The following is a 27,450-nucleotide window of genomic DNA, read 5'->3' as shown; positions in this document are numbered from 1 at the left end:
GTTACTAAACAAGTGCCAAACGTGCGGTCAGCTGACGTCACCGTCACGGTTGCCAGCAGCAAATCCTTGCTGAGAGCTGCGCAGCCGCCCTGCGCATCCGTCGGCTGAGCTGAGGTGGTCAGCGCAGCCATTTCCGTGCCCCTCACGGAAAAACATGCAGGGGGTGGCATTTGTCCATCACGCGCACAGCTAAATCAGTCATGACTTTGGCTGCACGACTTCACGCTGAAGTCTGCATCATCGATTAACAGCCGAGATCTCCAAACTTTCTCCTCAATTCAACGCCTGCGCAGACAATACAAGCTCTCTCTCTTCAGCTCCTGCTCCTTTTTCCTTTTTTTTTTGATTCCGTGTCAGCCATGGAGGGAGATCTGCAAGGAGGCAGCAACCACGTCGCAGCGCTGCATGTGAAAACTGAAGCGGTGGATGAAAATGCATCTGCGCTGGTTTTGGGCAGGCAGGAGTCGCCTGCGCCCTGCGGAGATACCGCATGCAGAGGAGGAGGAGGAGGGGAACAGACTGCAGAGGAGCTGGCTGACACAGAGCTGCAAGCTGCCACGACAACTACTCCTGTACTACTGTGTGAGTGCACACCTGAGATGATTTATGGCCATTCGGCCTCGTTTATTTGCTTCCTTTTTCGTTTTGTTTTTTTAACGGCCACTCAAAATCTGTTGTTTTTCAGTAGATTATGTAGCTTTTATCTGCTCTGTCATCAGACCCTGTTAGCACAGAGCGGTTCTTCACCACATCTGGGGATGGAAAAACATACCTGAAGATAGCTCCAGGTAAGTAAGATTCAAAGTGAGAGAGAGCACCAGTAAGAATGTAACAAAACACATAACTGACTGAAGTCTTTCTGGCAGAAGTAATAACTGTCAACACTTGTGTACATTAACCTCTTTTACTAATCCATATAAAATGATGATATGGTATGATGTATCCGCACATATACACATTAAATCCCGTGACTGTTAAAAGGAATTTGAATAACCTCCCTGAAAAATTCAAACATGTCATTTTTTTAATCATTTCCATAGAAATGCTATTATACAAGGTGCATTGAAAAGAAAAGGTTATACTTTTATGCAAGTAATGGCTGAATATAAACTTACAGCGTACGCAAGTGCTTAATAAGTCCCCCTGTGGATACACAGCATATGTCAAACTCATCCCATACCTTTTTGAGCATGTCTGGAGTCACTGCAGCGAGTACGTGTTTCTTTAGGTGAACGACTGTGGAATTAAAGCATTTTGAAATTGGATGCGTCGGTCTGGAGGTGGGCATATTAAGCACTGGTCAACATTGTAAATTTTGTGTGTATGACTTTACATTCACTTATGCATTTTAAAATTTAATGCAAGCTTCTATGTCTATTAGTTAAAAAAAAATATAGCCTTCTGAAATCAGATGATTCTTTTTGATACACTTTTTTTTTTTTTGCCTATTTCATGCCCCTGAAAAAGTCCCCGAAAACTTGGGTTCAAGTCTTAGCCATTCAGTTCTTATCCTTCACAATTAAAAACCTTCTGCATCACTGGGATTGTGTGTGTTTTGGTCAGATTTGATGGGGAACTATCAAACACCCCAACAGATGTTGGGGTGTTTGATAGCTCATCAAATGTTGCTAAATTCTGACTCTGGCTGTTGAAACTAACCCCCGCACATGTCAAACCAATGACAAGAGGGAAAACAGAAATGTCGAAAATCTCTCATTAGAAATTACAGATACAGAAAATGCAGTTTTCAGGGTCTGTAAATACAGTTGTGGTCATAAGTTTACATCCACTCATCAACCTACACAGGATCAAACATTACATACGGGCTCAAATATTTACACACACCCCCACTAATGTCCCTTTTTCTGACATAATTCTGGCTGAATATTTGACCAGTCTTCTTGGCAGAATTGGTAGAATTCATTTAAATTGGTTGGTTTCGTGGCCCAGACTCAGCTTCTAAGTGTAGTCCACAGATATTCAGAAGGGTTCAGGTCGGGGCTTTGGGAAGGTCATTCCAGAAGCTTAATGTTTGTCTACTCTATCTATTCCAAAACCAGTTTATCTGTGTGTCTGGGATCATTGTCCAGTTGGAACATCCAACTGGGCCCAAGTTTCAACTGTATGTTCAAACTTGGACAGAACTGGACATTCTATTTTCAAGTTTTACCTCAAATCCTGATTTACCCCTGGTAGCAAAACAGCCCCAGAGCATGAATCTACCAGCACTATGCTTGACAGCTAGCACAGTGCTCTTAGATTTCAAAGCCTCACCTTTACTCCTCCAAACATACCTGATTGTGACTCAATCTTTGTCTCGTCTGGGAACAAAACTTTTCTCCAGAAGACATTTGGCGTGTCGATGTGGGCAGCTGCAAATTTCAGATAAGCTTGAAGGTGCTGATTTTTGACCAGATGCTTTTATCTTGGTCAGCACCCTCTCAGTCCATGGCAATGTAAAACTCACTTCACTGTGGACAGTGATGCCGGTTTTCCACCGGATTCCATGGCACGTGTGAGCACTGGTTGTTCCTGGGTTGTTCCTAAACATCCTGACCACTCGTCTCTCATTTGAGGGTGAGAGTTTGGGTCTTTTTCAAGACCTTAGCAAAGTGCTGACACATCCAAATAACTTTCACTTATGTACAGTATTTGGTATCTGTACATAACTGTCTTGTATTGTTCAAACCAGTGAGTGCTATTAAACAAATCCTTTTTATGATGGCAAAGGGAAACTACCAGTTATAGTCAATCACTAATAGCCTTGTCAAGTTTAAGGGCTTTATAGAATTTTCACTTATTAAAATAATTAATTGAGTATATTTATATATTTGCACCTGTATGTTTACTACTGACTGTGTGTTTTAGATGTTTTAGATAAAATCCAAAATAAATTCAAACTTGCTGCCGTACAGTAAATCTACCCTGGAAAAAGAGCAGTTCAAAGAAATCATTAAAATTCCAGAATTACCAGGATATTCACGCCCATGATGAGTGGATCTAAACGTTTGATAACAACTGTATGTATATAAGATTTTTCCCAGTTTAACCCATTTATCTTACATATGAAGTGACACCACAAGTCGCTTTCTTTCTCTCCCAGCTTCAGTAATGCCCCCTGCTCCTTCCGAGAAGACGCTTTGCTCTGGCTCGGATTTCTCTTCCAAAGCCGTTCTGTGTCTGATTGAGGCCGTCGGGCGTCGCTGGGGTCTCTATGAGACTCGGGAACGCTCGCAGCTCTTCCAGAGTGTCCAAGAGGAGATGGCCTCCAAGGGGCACATACTGCCTGTTGAGAAAATCCGTCGCAAGTGGAACAACCTCATTGTGACATACAAGAGGGTTAAAGACCGCAGCCGGGAGACGGGACATGCTAAGACGTCTTGGGAGTTCTTTGATGTGAGTCTAACGGGAAGACAAACCTGGGGACAAAAAATAGTTGCTGACATTTTGTACTGATTTAAGTAAACCTCACAGTTGGACATAGTTGCTATGAATTTTTTCTAGCCCTCTTTCTTTTATCCGTATACACACACATATATATATATATATATATACACACACACACACACACACACACACATATATATATATATATATATATATATATATATATATATATATATATATATATATATATATATATATATAGATATATATATATATATCTATATAGATATATAGATATATATATCTATATATAGATATTAAAAAAAGGTGCAGAAAGAAGAAATGGCTGCTTTATATATTTTGGAAGGTGTGGTCGATGGAGAGTACAGGCCTAGTCTAAGCATGGGCTCCACTAGACCTCTCAGACTAGGACACCTTCTGGTCTGTAGCCATGCAGCCTCATATGCAACAAACTGTGATGCACTGTGTATTCTGACACCTTTCTATCAGAATTAGTATTAACTTTTTTTTGCAATTTGAGCTACAGTAGCTCATCTGTTGGATCAGACCACATGGGCCCAGCTTTCATTCCCCACCTGATCAGTGCCCCTTGGCTGCCCATGACCCTGTCACTCCCAAATCCTTACTCTTGCCCATTTGAAAAACTGTATCATAAAGAGTGGTACTGAATTTATACAGTTTTTAATACCATAAGAGAACTGAGTCAATATAGAGATGGAAAGACTTTAAGGACCTCACAGGGTTAAATGACGAATAGTTCTTGTACAGGGATGTTTAATCTGAACAACTGTGAGGAAGTACAGCAGAAATAACTAGGATTATAACATAAAGTAACAAGGTTTAATGTCAGCCTAAGACAGCATATGGTTACATTGTTAACTGGTATTTGTAAGTCATGGATTACAATGCTGTTTGATGTATTCATTGATGTACTTTCTCCATATCTTTGTGTGTGTCTTGTTCCACTCTAGTTGATGGACGCCACCCTCTGCGACACCATTGGCACTCAGATCGTCAACAACAAACGAAACAAAGGCGGCAGCACGGTTTCTACACTGCCTGCTCCTTTGGCTAAGATCGCTGCAAAGCCCCTGCAGCTTCCACAGCCGACATCCACCATCATCCGTCCTAGCAGTGACTTCGCTGCTGTTGCTGGTGGTGGTGGTGTGGACTCAGTAGGTCTGGGCTCCAGTGCTGGCAGCGCTGCCAGTACGTCGGTGACTGCAGCGACCATTAGCTCAACTAATGCTCCAGACCTCAAGCCCCTGATCGTCCTCAATGGTGACATTGTTACTACTAGTATTCACCCAGCCACCATTGTGCCAGCTCCTTCTTTTATTTCCTCGCCTTGTTTTACAGAAACAGCCACCACATCCCCTTCCCTCATCTCCGCCAGTAACACAGACCTCAACACACTGGGCTACACGAGCCGCAAAGCTCCATCCATCTCATCAGGTGTCATCCCTTTTCGCCTGAGTACAACATCGCTCACCCAAAGCCAGAATCTCCTCGGCCTCTCCTCTTCATTCCCCCTCACGTCCTCCTGCCTCACTTCCTCTGCTGCCACCTCTTTGTCTACAACAACTGTGTCTGGAACTGAAGGACAGAACCAGAAGGCGAAAGCGGAGCAAGGCGGCTCCACTTTGTTCCAAGAGATTCTGAAGCGACAGGAGGAGCAGGCCTACCTCGATCGAGTGGCTCGCCGCAGGGTTGAAGCCAGAGAGAAGAGGCGGGAGAGGAGGGAGGTGCGAATGTCCGAGTCCCTAGGAAGGATAGCCACGGCCCTGGAGCTGCTCTCCTCCAAACAGGACACAGTCATCGCCCTCCTACAGAGGCTGGCTGATCGGAAATAATCTACGGTGAAAGCCTGGAAAGTAGAATCTCCTGACCTTGTTTTTTTTTTTCCCACCTGAGATCCTCCTTATGAAGCTCTCATGCACTATAATGCTACTTTAATGAGCATAATTTAATATAAATGCGAATTTGACGAACTCCTAAGTAAATAACAGATAAACACAAAGGTAAGTCATTGTTCCGTGCTTTTAAATTGTTGTGCATTGTAAATATGTTAGTTTGCTTCACTAACATCAAATAAAAAGATTCTTTGGATATGTACCATAAAGCTGTGGTCTTTTGAACACTTTGTCCCCAGATTGCAAGAATAGAATAGCAATTAACTACTAAAAAGTTACAATAAACTTTACATGCAATCAAATCAACCATTAAAATATTATCAAGGCCTAGAAAATCCCCAAACATTCATTTAATAAAGAATCTTAAATGACAACAAGGTTTTAGCTTCATAAGCAGGGCTCTGAATCATCCCTGTTATTTTTCATTTTTAGGTTTTAACAGGAAATCCTCATAAGCGACCTAACAGATAATCTCAGGTTCCATGTAGGCTTGTAGGATGTTAACTGTATGTGTCTTAAAAGCAAATGTTGTGATCACAGAGTCAACCCTAAAATAAACTAAAAGCCAGTAAGATTAGTTGCATCCTGTTAAACATGGCAATGAGTCTGTGTGAGTCTGAATCAGCTGATGTTTCTTGAGGATTTGGAGACAAGATTCATTTATTCAATTCAATTCAATTCAATTTTATTATATAATGCTAAATCACAACAACAGTCGCCTCAAGGTGCTTTATTTATTCATTAATGAATGAAAAAATGACTGCCACCAAGGCATCATTTGATCTTTGGATAATGATTATACCTTTCAGACAAATGTTGCAGTTAAAAATACAATATCTCATTGAAATGTAGCTGAAAAATGAACCATTTACCTGATGTACTCTCAAAATACTACATAGGTCCGGTGTAAGTGTAGTTGATTACTTTTCATTGCTGAAAGTAAATACGCACATTTTAATATTTTCATTTTACATTTTGTTAAAGGGGTGAATCTATCGAAGTTTTATCCCTGATCAGGACGTTTTATGAAGCATTAAAGTATACTGACCACTAGATGGCGCGCTGAGACCGTTCATTGTATTTCTTCTTAAACCTTTAAAGCGCAATTGTCTTAACACACTTTAGGCTGTTCGTGTGTTTTAGTGATATAAAAATCGCAGTATCATTAAATGTAATACTTTAATTGTTTCCTCGTTTCATTGCTTCTCAGCTTCACTATAAAATACCAACGAATCAAAGTCTACTTCTCAGTCAAAATGAAAGTAATGATATTCTATTTGAAATCATAACTTTATTCCACATTAAGCTGTTATGCAAGAAGTCATCAGATCTTTGATCCCTTGCACAATAAAGGTTTGTCCCATCAGTGACTCTCTATAAGATGCAGGTAGAGTGCCAAGTTCAGAGGTTTATATAAAACAGGTTGGGTGGAAATAGTCTTGGCTCGAAACAGGTAGAAAAATAACACCTATGGACATAGGACTGCGGCCGATTGTTGCTGCTGACCTAATTATTCAGCGTATGTGGACTGGACTGTAACTTGGTGGATGCGGTATTCTCCCGGAGCTCCCAGTAGGTGACGTGACTGTAGAGCCCCACCCTCAGTTTAAAACAGAAAGCACTGAGGAAGCTGTGGTGAAAAAAGTTTCACCTAACAGACTCGCTTTGAGATTCAATCAGGACTGTCAGGCCAGCGAGGACAAGTTAGCCGACGTCTACAGTTTTGGTGATACCTCTGTCTTCGTCCACCATGAGCACTCAGGCCGCTGATAGCATACCTGGTCCAGCAGAAAGTGAGCAGGAGAAGGGTCAGTATGAAATATGGAAATGCTGTTGAGTTAGAAGTTTTTAGTTTAATGTTTTTATTCTATTTTTTGTATGTCTGTATGTATTTTTTCCCCTGTGGGTGTAGTTGGTGTAGTTAGTAACGCAGCATGTTCTTAATCACGTGTCTACCCTTGTTCAACTGACACATGTAGAAAGAGAAAGAGAGCAGTGTGAGTCATACTGGTGCTTTAGCTGAGCTGTTGACTACTGCAGTTTATAGAGCTTGTTTCAGATGTTTGAAGATTGAAGCCAATATATACAATATGAGATTCCAATGGGGAGAAAACAAAACCAGATGATATAACTAATAATAATATAATTGTTAATTTTTTTACAGTACTTTAATAAAAATAAAATTCCAAAATGGCAGTGACTCTTTTTTATCTGCTTTCTTCCTGTAAGTGTGTGTGAGTGTGTTTAATTAACACACCTACACCAAGTTAGCCAACAGTGATTTTGAGAAGTGCAATTAAGCTATAGTACTGTTAGCCTCTAATGTTCATTTAATGTCTCCATCTCATTCTCGTGCTCCTTATTCCCACTTTTGTAGAGGTCACCTAAGGTCATCCAGCCCCTTTCTTTACTGGTGGTCTAACCTGTGAAAAGGTTGCGAAACATAATATCAGTATTGGATATTGTTTATCATTATCACACTCTTAAAAGTAAAAAACTAGGTTAACATATATTAGTTAAAATAAAGTATGCGTTCTGTCAGAGAAAAAGATTATTTGCTGGAGTAATATAATGTTATGAAGCATGATAGTGATCCGCAGCCTTTTCATTTTAGCTAAAAACACTTCATTATAGGCTATTTATAAACAGAATACCTTTAACCCACAAGATGATGCAACAGACCGTAAGACCTTCATTAAGGGCCTGTATGGAAACATTTCCAATGTTTTGGAAATTTTCATCACATGAATGTTTGACGTCTGATGACCTCTAGAAACTTTTATTAATATACTTAAAATGATAGTGGCACAAACGGAAATTTTTGCAGCACAAAAGTTTGACACCATTCTTGTTGCATTTGAAGAAGGTGGGATGGGGGTTTTTGAGCAAGTTGCACCTCAATCATAGACTTTCAGTAGCCAACAACAAGACTAAGCTTAAAACCCGGTTCTTTGCCAACAAACCAAATAATTTTGATAAACTGTACCAGTTCTGCAAAGAAGAGCGGTTAAACATTATGCCACACACTTGATGACTACCAAAAGTTTCTGGTTGAGGTGCAACTTGTTAACAAAAGATTAGTAGGCATCGGTTTTCTGAAAAAGTGAGATAAGAAAAAATATTTCAACAGGCATATAAAAACAAAACAAGCCACATACTGTAACATGAGACGACATACAGTGTATTAATCTTTACTTTTTATTATATTCATCAACAAATGCCAAAATGCTTTGTATTTGCCACAATGTAACAACATAATAAAAAAGTTCATACTGTTTGTGCCCTGGGATGCAACAGTCTGGGCTAATATGTGAAAGCCACGAATTTCTACAAATAAACACGGCTAATATCAGAAGTCAGAATGAAGAGCATAACAACTTTCATGAACTCTGAATAGTGTTTAAAAATGCTTGTTCTGTTGGGTTGACAGAGCCGTTGAGGATCATGCTTCTTGGAAAATGTGGTGCAGGCAAGAGCTCGAGTGGGAACACCATCCTCAATAAAATGGTGTTCAGGTCAGAGATGAAGCTGGGCAGCGTCACTGTTCACTGTGAAAAAGAGTCCAGGGTGGTTGGAGATATACCTGTCGATGTGATTGACACACCTGGGCTTTTCGAAAAGGGAAGCAACAAGGAGGACATCATCCGAGAGATTCTTCAACGCCTGAAACTCCAGGAACCAGGACCCCACGTCTTTGCATATGTTGTTCCTTTAGGAAGGCTGACTCAGGAAGACCAAGACACCCACACGCTGATCGAAGCAAAGTTTGGCCCAAGAGTGTGGGACTACACCATCGTGCTGTTCACCCACGGCGATCGCCTGGAAAACAAAACAATAAACGACATCATTACTGAGAGTGACGAGAACCTCCGCAACTTCATACGCAAGTGTAGCGGTGGCTTCCACGTCTTCAACAACAAAACCCCGGAGGACCAGAAGCAGGTCACAACTTTTATGGAGAAGATCGAGACCCTGGTGGCCCTGAATGGAGGTAGTTACTACAAGACAGAGCTGTATCCTGAGAAGGAGAGGAAAATCAGAGAAAGACAGGAAAGCATCCTTACAGAGAGACAAGAAGAAATCAGCAAAAAGGAGGAAAATCTGAGGGAGCATCACAAGGATGAAGACCTAAAGAAGAAAAAGACAAAGCTGTGGAGACAAGAGGAGGAAAGGGCAAGAAAAGACGCAGAGGGGGAGTTGTGCAGCAAGTCCTACATCATGAAAAGCATCCTGTTACTGGCTGTATTGTGTCTACTGTTATGGTGGGATCTTGGGGTAGCAGCTAAATGGCTTTGTGGAATAGGAATCATTTTAATTGTGGTGTCTTTTAAGATATTTCCAATTATTAGAAGAAAAATACCAGGTCTTACTAAGAAAAAGAAATAGATGAGCTTTTACTGTGTTAGTGATTTATCATTCAAATGTGTGACAGATGATATATCTAACTGATTTAATTAATAAAAATCATTTTCATACAAATTTGTCTGTCCATAATTAGAAAATATAGTCATCTGATATCATCTCATTAATCTCATATTTAATCAGATAACAGAACTGTAAAAATGCTAATGAAAACAATATTTAAAGTACTACACAAAAGTCTCGGCCCACCACTTTTTCTTTATATTTTACTAGGAAAAAAAGTAGATGCAAGGATTTGTGGAAATATACCTGGAAATACAATACAGAGTTTTAAAATGCTAATGAGTTTGAAAATTAATATTTGGTACGACCACCTTTATTCTTCGACACAGTCTGAACTCTCTTGTGCAGCTTTGTTCTCATTTCTTTAAGTAGTCTTCAGGAATAGTTCTGCAGGCTTCTTGAAGAATATTTAAAGCTGTCTTTGGATGCTGACTGCTTTTTGTTCTGCTCTCTGTGAAGATGATCTCACACTGCTTCAGTGATGTTGAGGTCCAGACTCTGGGGAGGTGAGTCCATGACTGATAGTGTTTTATTGAGTTTTTCTATCCGGGTATGCTTTTTCTGGCTATACTTTTATGCAAGTAATGGCTGAATATAAACTTACAGTGTGCACAAGTGCTCAATAAGTCGCCCCGTGGATACACAGCATATGTCAAACTCATCCCATGAGCATGTCTGGAGTCACTGCAGCAAGTACGTGTTTCTTTAGGTGAATGATTATGGAATTAAAGCATTTTGAAATTGGATGCTGGTCTGGAGGTGGGCATATTAAGCACTTGTCAACATTGTAAATTTTGTGTGTATAACTTTACATTCGCTGATGCATTTTAAAATTTACTGCAAGTTTCTAAGTATCTATTAGCTAAAAGAATATATAGCCTTCTGAAATCAGATGATTCTTTTTGATACACCATGGGCTTTTTTGCCTGTGAGTTGATCAGATTTGATGGGCAGCTATCAAACACCCCAACAGATGTTGGGGTGTTTGATAGCTCATCAAATGTTGCTAAATTCTGACTCTGGCTGTTGAAACTAACCCCCGCACATGTCAAACCAATGACAAGAGGGAAAACAGAAATGTCGAAAATCTCTCATTAGAAATTACAGATACAGAAAATGCAGTTTTCAGGGTCTGTAAATACAGTTGTGGTCATAGGTTTACATCCACTCATCAACCTACACAGGATCAAACATTACATACGGGCTCAAATATTTACACACACACCCACTAATGTCTTTTTGCAACTTGCACCTCGACCAGCCATCAACAAGCTTCTGACATAATTCTGGCTGAATATTTGACCAGTCTTCTTGGCAGAATTGGTAGAATGCATTTAAATTGGTTGGTTTCGTGGCGCAGACTCAGCTTCTAAGTGTAGTCCACAGATGTTCAGCAGGGTTGAGGTCGGGGCTCTGGGAAGGTCATTCCAGAAGCTTAATGTTTGTCTACTCTATCTATTCCAAAACCAGTTTATCTGTGTGTCTGGGATCATTGTCCAGTTGGAACACCCAACTGGGCCCAAGTTTCAACTGTATGTTCAAACTTGGACAGAACTGGACATTCTATTTTCAAGTTTTACCTCAAATCCTGATTTACCCCTGGTAGCAAAACAGCCCCAGAGCATGAATCTACCAGCACTATGCTTGACAGCTAGCACAGTGTTCTTAGATTTCAAAGCCTCACCTTTACTCCTCCAAACATACCTGATTGTGGCTCAATCTTCGTCTCGTCTGGCAACAAAACATTTCTCCAGAAGACATTTGGCTTGTCCATGTGGGCAGCTGCAAATTTCAGATAAGCTTGAAGGTCCTGATTTTTCACCAGAAGCTTTTATCTTGGTCAGCACCCTCTCAGTCCATGGCAATGTAAAACTCATTTCACTGTGGACAGTGATGCCGGTGTTCCACCGGATTCCATGGCACGTGTGAGCACTGGTTGTTCCTGGGTTGTTCCTAAACATCCTGACCACTCGTCTCTCATTTGAGGGTGACAGTTTGGGTCTTTTTCAAGACCTTAGCAAAGTGCTGACACATCCAAATAACTTTCACTTATGTACAGTATTTGGTATCTGTACATAACTGTCTTGTATTGTTCAAACCAGTGAGTGCTATCAAACAAATCCTTTTTATGATGGCAAAGGGAAACTACCAGTTATAGTCAATCACTAATAGCCTTGTCAAGTTTAAGGGCTTTATAGAATATTCACTTATTAAAATAATTAATTGAGTATATTTATATATTTGCACCTGTATGTTTACTACTGACTGTGTGTTTTAGATATTTTAGATAAAATCCAAAATAAATTCAAACTTGCTGCCGTACAGTAAATCTACCCTGGAAAAAGAGCAGTTCAAAGAAATCATTAAAATTCCAGAATTACCAGGATATTCACGCCCATGATGAGTGGATCTAAACGTTTGATAACAACTGTATGTATATAAGATTTTTCCCAGTTTAACCCATTTATCTTACATATGAAGTGACACCACAAGTCACTTTCTTTCTCTCCAGCTTCAGTAATGCCCCTGCTCCTTCCGAGAAGACGCTTTGCTCTGGCTCGGTTTCTCTTCAAAAGCCGTTCTGTGTCTGATTGAGGCCGTCGGGCGTCGCTGGGGTCTCTATGAGACTCGGGAACGCTCGCAGCTCTTCCAGAGTGTTCAAGAGGAGATGGCCTCCAAGGGGCACATACTGCCTGTTGAGAAAATCCATCGCAAGTGGAACAACCCGCAGCCGGGAGACGGGACATGCTAAGACGTCTTGGGAGTTCTTTGATGTGAGTCTAACGGGAAGACAAACCTGGGGACAAAAAATAGTTGCTGACGTTTTGTAGTGATTTAAGTAAACCTCACAGCTGGACATAGTTGCTATGAATTTTTTCTAGCCCTCTTTCTTTTCTCCTTTTCCTTTTTCAAGTGCGTTAGAATAGTCTGCCTGTGTACACTACACAGTCTACTATAGAGTGAGACGCTTGAAATTTCCAGCTGTAGAAATGTGAATTTCCCCTCAGGACAAATGTAACTGGCCTCGAACCCGGCCACCAATAATCATTATCCAGTCAGAGTTTAACAGCTATTACAAACAGAGCTGCACTCTGCATCTGTGGATAATGTGTGTGTGTGTGTGTGTGTGTGTGTGTATATATATATATATATATATATATATATATATATATATATATACATATATATATATATTAAAAAATGGTGCAGAAAGAAGAAACGGCTGCTTTATATATTTTGGAAGGTGTGGTCGATGGAGAGTACAGGCCTAGTCTATTATACAAAATTCAAAACTCAGGGTTACTAACTAGACATCAGAAGCATTCTTCTGCTGTTGGCGATATACCACCAGCCATAACATTATAACCACTTGCCTAATATTGTGTTTTTCCCCTTTTGCTGCCAAAACAGCCCTGACCCATCGAAGCATGGGCTCCACTAGACCTCTCAGACTAGGACACCTTCTGGTCTGTAGCCATGCAGCCTCATATGCAACAAACTGTGATGCCCTGTGTATTCTGACACCTTTCTATCAGAATTAGTATTAACTTTTTTTTGCAATTTGAGCTACAGTAGCTCATCTGTTGGATCAGACCACATGGGCCCAGCTTTCATTCCCCACCTGATCAGTGCCCCTTGGCTGCCCATGACCCTGTCACTCCCAAATCCTTACTCTTGCCCATTTGAAAAACTGTATCATAAAGAGTGGTACTGAATTTATACAGTTTTTAATACCATAAGAGAACTGAGTCAATATAGAGATGGAAAGACTTTAAGGACCTCACAGGGTTAAATGACGAATAGTTGTTGTACAGGGATGTTTAATCTGAACAACTGTGAGGAAGTACAGCAGAAATAACTAGGATTATAACATAAAGTAACAAGGTTTAATGTCAGCCTAAGATAGCATACGGTTACATTGTTAACTGGTATTTGTAAGTCATGGATTACAATGCTGTTTGATGTATTCATTGATGTACTTTCTCCATATCTTTGTGTGTCTTGTTCCACTCTAGTTGATGGACGCCACCCTCTGCGACACCATTGGCACTCAGATCGTCAACAACAAACGAAACAAAGGCGGCAGCACGGTTTCTACACTGCCTGCTCCTTTGGCTAAGATCGCTGCAAAGCCCCTGCAGCTTCCACAGCCGACATCCACCATCATCCGTCCTAGCAGTGACTTCGCTGCTGTTGCTGGTGGTGGTGGTGTGGACTCAGTAGGTCTGGGCTCCAGTGCCGGCACCGCTGCCAGTACGTCGGTGACTGCAGCGACCATTAGCTCAACTAATGCTCCAGACCTCAAGCCCCTGATCGTCCTCAATGGTGACATTGTTACTACTAGTATTCACCCAGCCACCATTGTGCCGGCTCCTTCTTTTATTTCCTCGCCTTGTTTTACAGAAACAGCCACCACATCCCCTTCCCTCATCTCCGCCAGTAACACAGACCTCAACACACTGGGCTACACGAGCCGCAAAGCTCCATCCATCTCATCAGGTGTCATCCCTTTTTGCCTGAGTACAACATCACTCACCCAAAGCCAGAATCTCCTCGGCCTCTCCTCTTCATTTCCCCTCACGTCCTCCTGCCTCACTTCCTCTGCTGCCACCTCTTTGTCTACAACAACTGTGTCTGGAACTGAAGGACAGAACCAGAAGGCGAAAGCGGAGCAAGGCGGCTCCACTTTGTTCCAGGAGATTCTGAAGCGACAGGAGGAGCAGGCCTACCTCGATCGAGTGGCTCGCCGCAGGGTTGAAGCCAGAGAGAAGAGGCGCGAGAGGAGGGAGGTGCGAATGTCCGAGTCCCTAGGAAGGATAGCCACGGCCCTGGAGCTGCTCTCCTCCAAACAGGACACAGTCATCGCCCTCCTACAGAGGCTGGCTGATCGGAAATAATCTACAGTGAAGGGCTGGAAAGTAGAATCTCCTGACCTTGTTACAATAAACTTTACATGCAATCAAATCAACCATTAAAATATTATCAAGGCCTAGAAAATCCCCCAAAATTAATTTAATAAAGAATCTTAAATGACAACAAAGTTTTAGCTTCATAAGCAGGGCTCTGAATCATCCCTGTTACTTTTCATTTTTATGTTTTAACAGGAAATCCTCATGAGCGACCTAACAGATAATCTCAGGTTCAATGTACACTGTTAAAAAAAACATCTTAAAAAAACGGTAATATTCCGGTAGCTGGGGCGCCAAAATACTACCGTAAAATAACAGAAAATAACTTTCTCATAAAAATACAGTTATTTTCAGTAATGAAAATAGAATTCGTTGCGCTAATTTTACATGGGATTCTGCCTTTTCCAAGTGCTTTTAGACATTAAATTAGGAACATTTTAACGTGACCAAACAATGAAAGTACCTATAAACAAGGTCAATGAATGTGGCAATATGAATCATAATACTTAAATGTACAGAAATATACAGTTAACAGTTGGTTTAAATAATAATAGATTGCATGCCCTGGGACAGAGGCCAGGCTGCCATATCGCACCATATCTGACCATCATCAGTAGGCGGTAGGTTAAGAGTCTTGACCACGGACACAACGACCGAGAGTGTCTGAGCCGGGGCTCGAACTGCCAACTCTTGAGCCACGATCGCCCTAAATAGCAATGATAATAATACTTATGTGATGTAACACAAGCTTATAGGAATCATGTTATATACTTTTCCATAGCATTACATTTGAATTCAACAGTTCAATCTTTCAAATAATGGACAGATATTTGTGAAATCATGATACATTTGTCCATGTATTTTAACCATCTAAATATGCATATGTACAGACAGATACATTTAAAAAACATGAAAATTATGTTTTATTACATTACAGTGATTTAATGTTAATTGACATTTGAAATGTGAAGTCACAGTCTATTTACGTAACTTTAATGATATTCTAGAAGAACAGAACAAAACTGTAAAATGCACAGTAAAATACTTTTATATTAGGATTTTTTCCTACAGTGCAGCCATACCCGCGACCTTGTGGTTGTTAGTTCACATTCATTGGCCGATGCTTAGCGTCATGTTATTATGTGTCCCAACATCCAATGGCATGTCACATTGTTTTCATGGCCACACCCTCACCCCAGGTGCAGAGGCCTATTTCTGTTCAGGAATGTTGTGAATACTTTGAGATTTATATTAATTGCATTTCCTACCTCTACATTTATTTTTTAAAATATATAATTAGCACAGCGTGGCCGTGCAATGTTTTATATGTTTTTTTCAGTTTTTATTCCTATTAATTATATTTTCACTTGTTACCTCTGAATTATTGAATCAGACCTAGATGACATGAAATTTTCAGCAAAATTATAATTCAAATACTCCTTTAATTATTGATTATTCTCGTTAATTTTCGATCATTTTATATATTTTTCCATAGTATTACATTTGAATTTAACAGATCATTCTCTCAAATGACAGACAAATATTTGTGAAATTATGATACATTTCTGAATGTATTTTTACAATCTAAATATGCATATGTACAAAAAAAATATATTTAAAAAACAAGTAAATTGTGTTTTACTATATTTACAGTGATGTTATGTTATTTTACATTTGACATGTAAAATCACAGTCTACTTGTGTAAATTTAATGATATTCTAGAAAAACAGTACAAAACTGTAAAATATACAGTAAGATACTTTGACATTACTATTTTTTGGAACAGTGTAGGCTTGTAGGATGTTAACTGTATGTGTCTTAAAAGCAAATGTTGTGATCACAGAGTCAACCCTAAAATAAAGTACAAGCCAGTAAGATTAGTTGCATCCTGTTAAAACCGGCAATGAGTCTGTGTGAGTCTGAATCAGCTGATGTTTGTTGAGGATTTGTTCTAAGATTGAAGACAAGATTCATTTATTCATGAATGAATAACTGACTGCCAGCCAGCCTTTGGTTTATTTTTGGATAATGAGTATAATTTTCAGATAAGTATTACCGTTAAAACTACAATATTTCATTGAAATGTAGCTGAAAAATGAACCATTTACCCGACGTACTCTCAAAATACTACATAGGTCCGGTGCTTGAGTAGCTGATTACTTTTCATTGCTGAAAGTAAATACTCACATTTTAAAATATTTTCATTTTACATTTTGTCAATCCAGGGTGAATTTATTGAAACTTTATCCCTGATCAGGACGTTTTATGAAGCATTAAAGTATACTGACCACTAGATGGCGCGCTGAGACCGTTCATTGTATTTCTTCTTAAACCTTTAAAGCGCAATTGTCTTAGCACACTTTAGGCGGTTCGTGTGTTTTGTAAATGGATCAGTGATATAAAGAATCGCAGTATCATTAAATGTAATACTTTAATTGCTTCCTCGTTTCATTGCTTCTCAGCCTCACCATAAAATAACGAATCAAAGTCTACTTCTCAGTCAAAATGAAAGTAATGATATTCTATTTGAAATCATAACTTTATTCCACATTAAGCTGTTATGCAAGAAATCATCAGATCTTTGACCCCTTACACCATAAAGGTTTGTCCCATCAGTGACTCTCTATAAGATGCAGGTAGAGTGCCAAGTTTATTGGTTTAAAACATTTGGGTGGAAATAGTCTTGGCTCGAAACAGGTAGAAAAATAACGCCTATGTCCTGCAGAGCGGCCGATTGTCGCTGCTGACCTAATTATTCAGCGTATGTGGACTTGACTGTAACTTGGTGGATGTGGTATTCTCGTAGGGCAGCCAGTATGTGACTTGACTGTAGAGCCCCACCCTCAGTTTAAAACAGAAAGCACCGAGGAAGCTGTGGTGAAAGAAGCTCCACCTAACAGACTTAGAGATTTGAGTTTTGGTGATACCTCTGTCTTTGTCCACCATGAGCACTCCGGCCGCTGACAGCAAACCTGGTCCAGCAGAAAGTGAGCAGAAGAAGGGTCAGTATGAAATATGGAAATGCTGCTGAGTTAAAAGTTTTTAGTTTAATTTTTTTATTTAGTTTTTTGTATGTTTTTTTCCCCTGTGGGTGTCGTTGGACGGCGTTTCCTTCTTACTGTCACAGCATGTTCTTAATCACGTGTCTTCCTTTGTTCAACTGATACATGTAGAAAGAAAAAGAGAGCAGTGTGCGTCATACTGGTGCTTTAGCTGAGCTGTTGGCTATTGCAGTTTATAGGGCTTGTTTCAGATGTTTGAAGATTGAAGCCATTATCTAAAATATAAGCTTCCAATGGGGGGAAAACAAAACCACATAAGTTTTATAATGTTTTTTACAGTACTTTCATAAAAAGAAAAAAAAATCCAAAATGGCAGTGACTATTTTTATCTGCCTTCTTCCTGTAAGTGTGTGTGTGAGTGTGTGTGTGTGTTTAACTAACACACAAACAAACACTAGTTAGCAAACAGTGATTTTGAAAAGTGCACATTTAGCCTCTATGTTTGATGTAATGTTCATTTAATGTTTGCATCTCGTTTCTCGTGTTCCTTATTCCCACTTATCTGCTCTTTAGAGTCTTTGTATCTGTATAATAAAGGCTTCTTTTTACTTTTATCTGCGTTGTCTGCCTCTGTGTCCTGCTTTTATTGCTTTTAGCTCATCTCACTCTACATCACAGCTAAACCATCACTGATTGCAAATCTAACTGTGTATCACAAAACCAAGAGACTCTTTAAGCTGTACACCAGCATTATAAATGTGTGATTAAACTTTACAAATATAAATACTTTAGGTAGTTACAAAGTTACGAAGCTTAGATTAGTAGCTTAGTTATTTAATAAGTTACTTAGCTAAGTAATTAAGGTTTGTAGGATCAATAAGTATTAAGAAATGCAATGGGGTTTTTGTGTAAGTGAGCCCAGGACCATAGATAGAGTTGTGGTCAAGTTTACATCTACTGAATGCCTTCATAATTTTGGGCTTTCAGTGATTTCTTTGGACTCTTCATTTCCAAGGGTGGAATGATTGTACATCTTTAATGACCTAAAAACAAACAAAGAATTAGGTGTACAAGTCTGATTTTCTTTGGGATTTTCTCCAATCCACACAGGGTGAAAAGTGTACATATCTTTGGAATTAAGGCTTCTTTTTACTTTTGTCTACTTTGCCTGCCTCTGTGTCCTGCTTATATACCTAAATATTTGACCCTGTGTGAAAAGTATACATAGAAACTGAAATATATACATACACTCCCAGTGATATTTGGTTAAATGACTCTGAGCAAGTTGCACCTCAATCAGAGACTTTCAGTCGCCAACAACAAGACTGTGCTTAAAACCCGGTTCTTTGCCAACAAACCAAATAAATTTAATAACCAACTCTGAAAAGAAGAGCGGTCAAACATTCAGCCGGAATTATGCCACACGCTTGGTGATGACTACCAAAAGTTTCTGGTTGAGGTGCAACTTGTTAACAAAAGATTAGTAGGCATATACCTACATATACCTATATATTTGACACTGTATGTAAACTTTTGACCCTGTGTAGATTCAAGAAAATCCAAAAGAAATTCAACTTTAAATATGTATGCTGTACAATCATTTCACCTTGGAGAAAGAACAATTAAAAAATAAAAAAAAAACTTGTTAAATGCCCCCAAATTACCATGATATTCATGCCCACGATGAGTGAATATAAACTTCTAATCACAGCTGTAAATAAGAGTTCCCTTTATGCCTTTTATCTGAGAGGATAAGGCACAAACGTACAGCTGGTTGTTTTATATAACTGAAATTTATCAAGCTCTCAAATTTTGCAACATATTTACCTTCATAGTTTGAGGTCACTTTTTGAGTCTCTTTTCGATTCTCTAAATGAACTTTGACTTTCGCCTTACACGTCTCGGCTTGGCCACCTGGAGCCTGTTGTCTCTTGGATCTCTGCTCGGTAGCGAATCCGTTGGCAAAAAGCTACCAAGTTATGGAAAATAACCAGAATAATATCAGTATAACATGACTGAAATTAGTAGTTACATTTAGTAATAGCAATTTCTGCAGTAAAAGAATCATTAATGCCTGGATCATTTTGGTTAATCATACAAAATTCTATTTTTTGAAAAAGTAAGATAAGAAAAAATATTTCAACAGGCATATAAAAACAAAACAAACCACAAAGGTAACATGAGACGACATACAGTGTATTAAACTTTACTTTTTATTATATTCATCAACAAATGCAAAAATGCTTTGTATTTGCCACAATGTAACAACATAATAAAAAAGTTCATACTGTTTGTGCCCTGGGATGCAACAGTCTGGGCTAATATGTGAAAGCCATGAATTTCTACAAATAAACACGGCTAATATCAGAAGTCAGAATGAAGAGCACAGCAACTTCCATGAACTCTGAATAGTGTTTAAAAATTGTTGTTCTGTTGGGTTGACAGAGCCGTTGAGGATCATGCTTCTTGGAAAATGTGGTGCAGGCAAGAGCTCGAGTGGGAACACCATCCTCAATAAAATGGTGTTCAGGTCAGAGATGAAGCTGGTCAGCGTCACTGTTCACTGTGAAAAAGAGTCCGGGGTGGTTGGAGATATACCTGTCGATGTGATTGACACACCTGGGCTTTTCGAGAAGGGAAGCAACAACGAGGACATCATCCGAGAGATTCTTCAACGTCTGAAACTCCAGGAACCAGGACCCCACGTCTTTGCATATGTTGTTCCTTTAGGAAGGCTGACTCAGGAAGACCAAGACACCCACACGCTGATCGAAGCAAAGTTTGGCCCAAGAGTGTGGGACTACACCATCGTGCTGTTCACCCACGGCGATCGCCTGGAAGACAACAAAATAAACATCATTAATGAGAGTGACGAGAACCTCCGCAACTTCATACGCAAGTGTAGCGGTGGCTTCCACGTCTTCAACAACAAAACCCCGGAGGACCAGAAGCAGGTCACAACTTTTATGGAGAAGATCAAGACTCTGGTGACCCTGAATGGAGGTAGTTACTACAAGACAGAGCTGTATCCTGAGAAGGAGAGGAAAATCAGAAAAAGACAGGAAAGCATCCTTAAAGAGAGACAAGAAGAAATCAGCAAAAAGGAGGAAAATCTGAGGGAGCATTACAAGGATGAAGACCTAAAGAAGAAAAAGACAAACCTGTGGAGACAAGAGGAGGAAAGGGCAAGAAAAGACGCAGAGGGGGAGTTGTGCAGCAAGTCCTACATCATGAAGAGCATCCTGTTACTGGCTGTATTGTGTCTACTGTTATGTTGGGATCTTGGGGTAGCAGCTAAATGGCTTTGTGGAATAGGAATCATTTTAATTGTGCTGTCTTTTAAGATATTTCCAATTATTCCAGGAAAAATACCAGGTCTTACTAAGAAAAAGAAATAGATGAGCTTTTACTTTGTTAGTGATTTATCATTCAAATGTGTGACAGATGATATATCTAACTGATTTAATTACTTTTTCAATCACTTTTTCTTCCCAACTTTCTCATACAATTACAACTTTTATAATTTTCATACAAATTTGTCTGTCCATAATTAGAAAATATTGTCATCTGATATCACGTCATTAATCTCATATTTAATCAGATAACAGAACTGTAAAAATGCTAATGAAAACAATATTTAAAGTACTACACAAAAGTCTCGGCCTGCAACTTTTTCTTTATATTTTACTAGGAAAAAAAGTAGATGCAAGGATTTGTGGAAATATACCTGGAAATACATTACAGAGTTTGAAAATGCTAACGAGTTTGAAAATTAATATTTGGTACGACCACCTTTATTCTTCGACACAGTCTGAACTCTCTTGTGCAGCTTTGTTCTCATTTCTTTAAGTAGTCTTCAGGAATAGTTCTGCAGGCTTCTTGAAGAATATTTAAAGCTGTCTTTGGATGCTGACTGCTTTTTGTTCTGCCCTCTGTGAAGATGATCTCACACTGCTTCAGTGATGTTGAGGTCCAGACTCTGGGGAGGTGAGTCCATGACTGATAGTGTTTTATTGAGTTTTTCTATCCGGGTATGCTTTTTCTGGCTATACTTTTATGCAAGTAGTGGCTGAATATAAACTTACAGTGTGCACAAGTGCTCAATAAGTCGCCCCGTGGATACACAGCATATGTCAAACTCATCCCATGAGCATGTCTGGAGTCACTGCAGCAAGTATGTGTTTCTTTAGGTGAATGATTGTGGAATTAAAGCATTTTGAAATTGGATGCTGGTCTGGAGGTGGGCATATTAAGCACTTGTCAACATTGTAAATTTTGTGTATATAACTTTACATTCGCCGATGCATTTTAAAATTTACTGCAAGTTTCTATATCTATTAGCTAAAAGAATATATAGCCTTCTGAAATGAGATGATTCTTTTTGATACACCATGGGCTTTTTTGCCTGTGATTTGATCAGATTTCATGGGCAGCTATCAAACACCCCAACATCTGTTGGGGTGTTTGATAGCTCATCAAATGTTGCTAAATTCTGACTCTGGCTGTTGAAACTAACCCCCGCATACATCAAACCAATGACAAGAGGGAAAACAGAAATGTCGAAAATCTCTCATTAGAAATTACAGATACAGAAAATGCAGTTTTCAGGGTCTGTAAATACAGTTGTGGTCATAAGTTTACATCCACTCATCAACCTACACAGGATCAAACATTACATACGGGCTCAAATATTTACACACACCCCCACTAATGTCCCTTTGCAACTTGCACCTCGACCAGCCATCAACAAGCTTCTGACATAATTCTGGCTGAATATTTGACCAGTCTTCTTGGCAGAATTGGTAGAATTCATTTAAAGTGGTTGGTTTTGTGGCCCAGACTCAGCTTCTAAGTGTTGTCCACAGATGTTCAGCAGGGTTGAGGTCGGGGCTTTGGGAAGGTCATTCCAGAAGCTTAATGTTTGTCTACTCTATCTATTCCAAAACCAGTTTATCCGTGTGTCTGGGATCATTGTCCAGTTGGAACACCCAACTGGGCCCAAGTTTCAACTGTATGTTCAAACTTGGACAGAACTGGACATTCTATTTTCAAGTTTTACCTCAAATCCTGATTTACCCCTGGTAGCAAAACAGCCCCAGAGCATGAATCTACCAGCACTATGCTTGACAGCTAGCACAGTGTTCTTAGATTTCAAAGCCTCACCTTTACTCCTCCAAACATACCTGATTGTGGCTCAATCTTTGTCTCGTCTGGCAACAAAACTTTTCTCCAGAAGACATTTGGCTTGTCCATGTGGGCAGCTGCAAATTTCAGATAAGCTTGAAGGTGCTGATTTTTGACCAGATGCTTTTATCTTGGTCAGCACCCTCTCAGTCCATGGCAATGTAAAACTTGTTTCACTGTGGACAGTGATGCCGGTTTTCCACCGGATTCCATGGCACGTGTGAGCACTGGTTGTTCCTGGGTTGTTCCTAAACATCCTGACCACTCGTCTCTCATTTGAGGGTGAGAGTTTGGGTCTTTTTCAAGACCTTAGCAAAGTGCTGACACATCCAAATAACTTTCACTTATGTACAGTATTTGGTATCTGTACATAACTGTCTTGTATTGTTCAAACCAGTGAGTGCTATCAAACAAATCCTTTTTATGATGGCAAAGGGAAACTACCAGTTATAGTCAATCACTAATAGCCTTGTCAAGTTTAAGGGCTTTATAGAATTTTCACTTATTAAAATAATTAATTGAGTATATTTATATATTTGCACCTGTATGTTTACTACTGACTGTGTGTTTTAGATGTTTTAGATAAAATCCAAAATAAATTCAAACTTGCTGCCGTACAGTAAATCTACCCTGGAAAAAGAGCAGTTTAAAGAAATCATTAAAATTCCAGAATTACCAGGATATTCACGCCCATGATGAGTGGATCTAAACGTTTTACAACAACTGTATGTATATAAGATTTATCCCAGTTTAACCCATTTATCTTACATATGAAGTGACACCACAAGTCGCTTTCTTTCTCTCCCAGCTTCAGTAATGCCCCCTGCTCCTTCCGAGAAGACGCTTTGCTCTGGCTCGGATTTCTCTTCCAAAGCCGTTCTGTGTCTGATTGAGGCCGTCGGGCGTCGCTGGGGTCTCTATGAGACTCGGGAAAACTCGCAGCTCTTCCAGAGTGTTCAAGAGGAGATGGCCTCCAAGGGGCACATACTGCCTGTTGAGAAAATCCGTCGCAAGTGGAACAACCTCATTGTGACATACAAGAGGGTTAAAGACCGCAGCCGGGAGACGGGACATGCTAAGACGTCTTGGGAGTTCTTTGATGTGAGTCTAACGGGAAGACAAACCTGGGGACAAAAAATAGTTGCTGACATTTTGTACTGATTTAAGTAAACCTCACAGTTGGACATAGTTGCTATGAATTTTTTCTAGCCCTCTTTCTTTTCTCCTTTTCTTTTTTCAAGTGCTTTAGAATAGTCTGCCTGTGTACACTACACAGTCTACTATAGAGTGAGACGCTTGAAATTTCCAGCTGCTAGAAATGTGAATTTCCCATCAGGACAAATGTAACTGACCTCAAACCCGGCCACCAATAATCATTATCCAGTCAGAGTTTAACAGCTATTACAAATATAGCCGCACTGCATCTGTGGATAATGTGTGTGTGTGTGTATATATATATATATATATATATATATATATATATATATATATATATATATTTATTAAAAAATTGTGCAGAAAGAAGAAATGGCTGCTTTATATATTTTGGAAGGTGTGGTCGATGGAGAGTACAGGCCTAGTCTAAGCATGGGCTCCACTAGACCTCTCAGACTAGGACACCTTCTGGTCTGTAGCCATGCAGCCTCATATGCAACAAACTGTGATGCACTGTGTATTCTGACACCTTTCTATCAGAATTAGTATTAACTTTTTTTGCAATTTGAGCTACAGTAGCTCATCTGTTGGATCAGACCACATGGGCCCAGCTTTCATTCCCCACCTGATCAGTGCCCTTGGCTGCCCATGACCCTGTCACTCCCAAATCCTTACTCTTGCCCATTTGAAAAACTGTATCATAAAGAGTGGTACTGAATTTATACAGTTTTTAATACCATAAGAGAACTGAGTCAATATAGAGATGGAAAGACTTTAAGGACCTCACAGGGTTAAATGATGAATAGTTCTTGTACAGGGATGTTTAATCTGAACAACTGTGAGGAAGTACAGCAGAAATAACTAGGATTATAACATAAAGTAACAAGGTTTAATGTCAGCCTAAGACAGCATACGGTTACATTGTTAACTGGTATTTGTAAGTCATGGATTACAATGCTGTTTGATGTATTCATTGATGTACTTTCTCCATATCTTTGTGTGTGTCTTGTTCCACTCTAGTTGATGGATGCCACCCTCTGCGACACCATTGGCACTCAGATCGTCAACAACAAACGAAACAAAGGCGGCAGCACGTTTTCTACACTGCCTGCTCCTTTGGCTAAGATCGCTGCAAAGCCCCTGCAGCTTCCACAGCCAACGTCCACCATCATCCGTCCTAGCGGTGACTTCGCTGCTGTTGCTGGTGGTGGTGGTGTGGACTCAGTAGGTCTGGGCTCCAGTGCTGGCAGCGCTGCCAGTACGTCGGTGACTGCAGCGACCATTAGCTCAACTAATGCTCCAGACCTCAAGCCCCTGATCGTCTTCAATGATGACATTGTTACTACTACTATTCACCCAGCCACCATTGTGCCAGCTCCTTCTTTTATTTCCTCGCCTTGTTTTACAGAAACAGCCACCACATCCCCTTCCCTCATCTCCGCCAGCAACACAGACCTCAACACACTGGGCTACACGAGCCGCAAAGCTCCATCCATCTCATCACGTCCTCCTGCCTCACTTCCTCTGCTGCCACCTCTTTGTCTACAACAACTGTGTCTGGAACTGAAGGACAGAACCAGAAGGCGAAAGTGGAGCAAGGCGGCTCCACTTTGTTCCAGGAGATTCTGAAGCGACAGGAGGAGCAGGCCTACCTCGATCGAGTGGCTCGCCGCAGGGTTGAAGCCAGAGAGAAGAGGCGCGAGAGGACGGAGGTGCGAATGTCCGAGTCCCTAGGAAGGATAGCCACGGCCCTGGAGCTGCTCTCCTCCAAACAGGACACAGTCATCGCCCTCCTACAGAGGCTGGCTGATCGGAAATAATCTACAGTGAAGGGCTGGAAAGTAGAATCTCCTGACCTTGTTACAATAAACTTTACATGCAATTGTTTTTTTTCCCACCTGAGATCCTCCTTATGAAGCTCTCATGCACTATAATGCTACTTTAATGAGCATAATTTAATATAAATGTGAATTTGATGAACTCTTAAGTAAATAACAGATAAGCGCAAAGGTGAGTCATTGTTCCGTGCTTTTAAATTGTTGTGCATTGTAAATATGTTAGTTTGCTTCACTAACATCACATAAAAAGATTCTTTGGATATGCACCATAAAGTGTATCATAAAGACTCGTAAACTACCTCAAAGCACACTGTGCGCTGTCGATCTTACGTGCTGCACAATAATGTTTAATATTTAGTATTTACTGTTATATTCCCATAGATCATCGTGATGTTGTTTATTACATTGCTCTTTTTTTCTTCTGCTTGTTTTCTCTTTTTTTGTTTCTCAACAGGTGATCCAGGTGATTGATATATGTATTTTTTGTCTGCTTATTTTGTTGATTTTTGTTGTTTACCCTTTATCACCTTTCCTCTTCCGTGCTGTTTTTCTTTCCCTCTTTCTTTCTCCCCTTTCTTTTCCGCAGTCAAGTCTGTCCCATATTTAGCAAGTGAAAATAAAACAAAATAAACAATAAAAGGTGAATCAAATAGACCATTACGGCAAAGCTGGGATGGTCCGTTTGGTAAAGTAAATCCGTTGGGCATCTTTCTTTGCCTTTAGACAATAATTCTGATGGCAAAAGAGCCAAACGGGACAGGCAAAAAAAAAAAAGGAAAAAAAAAGGATATGCACCATAAAGCTGTGGTCTTTTGAACACTTTGTCCCCAGATTGCAAGAATAAAATAGCAATTAACTACTAAAAAGTTACAATAAACTTTACAGGGAGTGCAGAATTATTAGGCAAATGAGTATTTTGTCCACATCATCCTCTTCATGCATGTTGTCTTACTCCAAGCTGTATAGGCTCGAAAGCCTACTACCAATTAAGCATATTAGGTGATGTGCATCTCTGTAATGAGAAGGGGTGTGGTCTAATGACATCAACACCCTATATCAGGTGTGCGTAATTATTAGGCAACTTCCTTTCCTTTGGCAAAATGGGTCAAAAGAAGGACTTGACAGGCTCAGAAAAGTCAAAAATAGTGAGATATCTTGCAGAGGGATGCAGCAGTCTTAAAATTGCAAAGCTTCTGAAGCGTGACCATCGAACAATCAAGCGTTTCATTCAAAATAGTCAACAGGGTCGCAAGAAGCGTGTGGAAAAACCAAGGCGCAAAATAACTGCCCATGAACTGAGAAAAGTCAAGCGTGCAGCTGCCAAGATGCCACTTGCCACCAGTTTGGCCATATTTCAGAGCTGCAACATCACTGGAGTGCCCAAAAGCACAAGGTGTGCAATACTCAGAGACATGGCCAAGGTAAGAAAGGCTGAAAGACGACCACCACTGAACAAGACACACAAGCTGAAACGTCAAGACTGGGCCAAGAAATATCTCAAGACTGATTTTTCTAAGGTTTTATGGACTGATGAAATGAGAGTGAGTCTTGATGGGCCAGATGGATGGGCCCGTGGCTGGATTGGTAAAGGGCAGAGAGCTCCAGTCCCGACTC

At 40.0% G+C, this 27,450-nt stretch overlaps 4 protein-coding genes across 8 annotated transcripts; all 4 read left to right on the top strand.

Moving 5' to 3' along the window:
* The first annotated feature begins 70 nt into the window (after window positions 1-70).
* LOC116320548 lies at window positions 71-5,519 on the top strand. Of its 2 annotated transcripts, XM_039610584.1 has the most exons (5): window positions 71-582; window positions 720-788; window positions 3,104-3,396; window positions 4,380-4,689; window positions 4,768-5,519. In XM_039610584.1, exons 1-5 carry the CDS (start codon window positions 360-362, stop codon window positions 5,259-5,261), a joined length of 1,389 nt encoding a protein of 462 aa, XP_039466518.1. In that variant the 5' UTR covers window positions 71-359; the 3' UTR covers window positions 5,262-5,519. The 2 variants fall into 2 exon arrangements, with proteins under 2 accessions (XP_039466518.1, XP_039466517.1); XM_039610583.1 differs by having other exon boundaries at window positions 72-582; window positions 4,380-5,519.
* Window positions 5,520-6,898: 1,379 nt separating this feature from the next.
* Window positions 6,899-12,272, top strand: LOC120439712 (GTPase IMAP family member 7-like). Of its 2 annotated transcripts, XR_005612685.1 has the most exons (3): window positions 6,899-7,129; window positions 8,752-10,252; window positions 12,259-12,272. XR_005612685.1 is itself a non-coding variant. In XM_039610585.1 (2 exons), the coding sequence occupies exons 1-2, from the start codon at window positions 7,072-7,074 to the stop codon at window positions 9,705-9,707; spliced, it is 1,014 nt and encodes a 337-aa protein (XP_039466519.1). In that variant the 5' UTR covers window positions 6,899-7,071; the 3' UTR covers window positions 9,708-10,454. The 2 variants fall into 2 exon arrangements, 1 of the variants encoding a protein (XP_039466519.1); XM_039610585.1 differs by lacking the exon at window positions 12,259-12,272 and having other exon boundaries at window positions 8,752-10,454.
* Window positions 12,273-12,367: 95 nt separating this feature from the next.
* On the top strand, window positions 12,368-26,403 carry LOC120440028 (A-agglutinin anchorage subunit-like). The gene is made up of 4 exons (XM_039611581.1): window positions 12,368-12,520; window positions 13,763-14,072; window positions 14,151-14,700; window positions 25,875-26,403. Exons 1-3 carry the CDS (start codon window positions 12,368-12,370, stop codon window positions 14,642-14,644), a joined length of 957 nt encoding a protein of 318 aa, XP_039467515.1. The 3' UTR covers window positions 14,645-14,700; window positions 25,875-26,403.
* Window positions 17,341-25,880, top strand: LOC120439928 (GTPase IMAP family member 7-like). 3 transcript variants are annotated; one of them, XM_039611297.1, is made up of 4 exons: window positions 17,341-17,659; window positions 20,105-21,646; window positions 23,652-23,944; window positions 25,019-25,880. In XM_039611297.1, exons 2-4 carry the CDS (start codon window positions 21,622-21,624, stop codon window positions 25,625-25,627), a joined length of 927 nt encoding a protein of 308 aa, XP_039467231.1. In that variant the 5' UTR covers window positions 17,341-17,659; window positions 20,105-21,621; the 3' UTR covers window positions 25,628-25,880. The 3 variants fall into 3 exon arrangements, 2 of the variants coding, with proteins under 2 accessions (XP_039467231.1, XP_039467230.1); XR_005612841.1 differs by having other exon boundaries at window positions 17,357-17,659; XM_039611296.1 differs by lacking the exons at window positions 23,652-23,944; window positions 25,019-25,880 and having other exon boundaries at window positions 17,357-17,659; window positions 20,105-23,635.
* Window positions 26,404-27,450: the final 1,047 nt, after the last annotated feature.

The sequence above is a fragment of the Oreochromis aureus genome, linkage group 4 (assembly GCF_013358895.1).
Source record: "Oreochromis aureus strain Israel breed Guangdong linkage group 4, ZZ_aureus, whole genome shotgun sequence".
Classification (NCBI taxonomy): Eukaryota; Metazoa; Chordata; class Actinopteri; order Cichliformes; family Cichlidae; genus Oreochromis; species Oreochromis aureus.
Note: the sequence above shows the minus strand (reverse complement) of the source record. Positions and strands in the feature narration are given on the sequence as shown.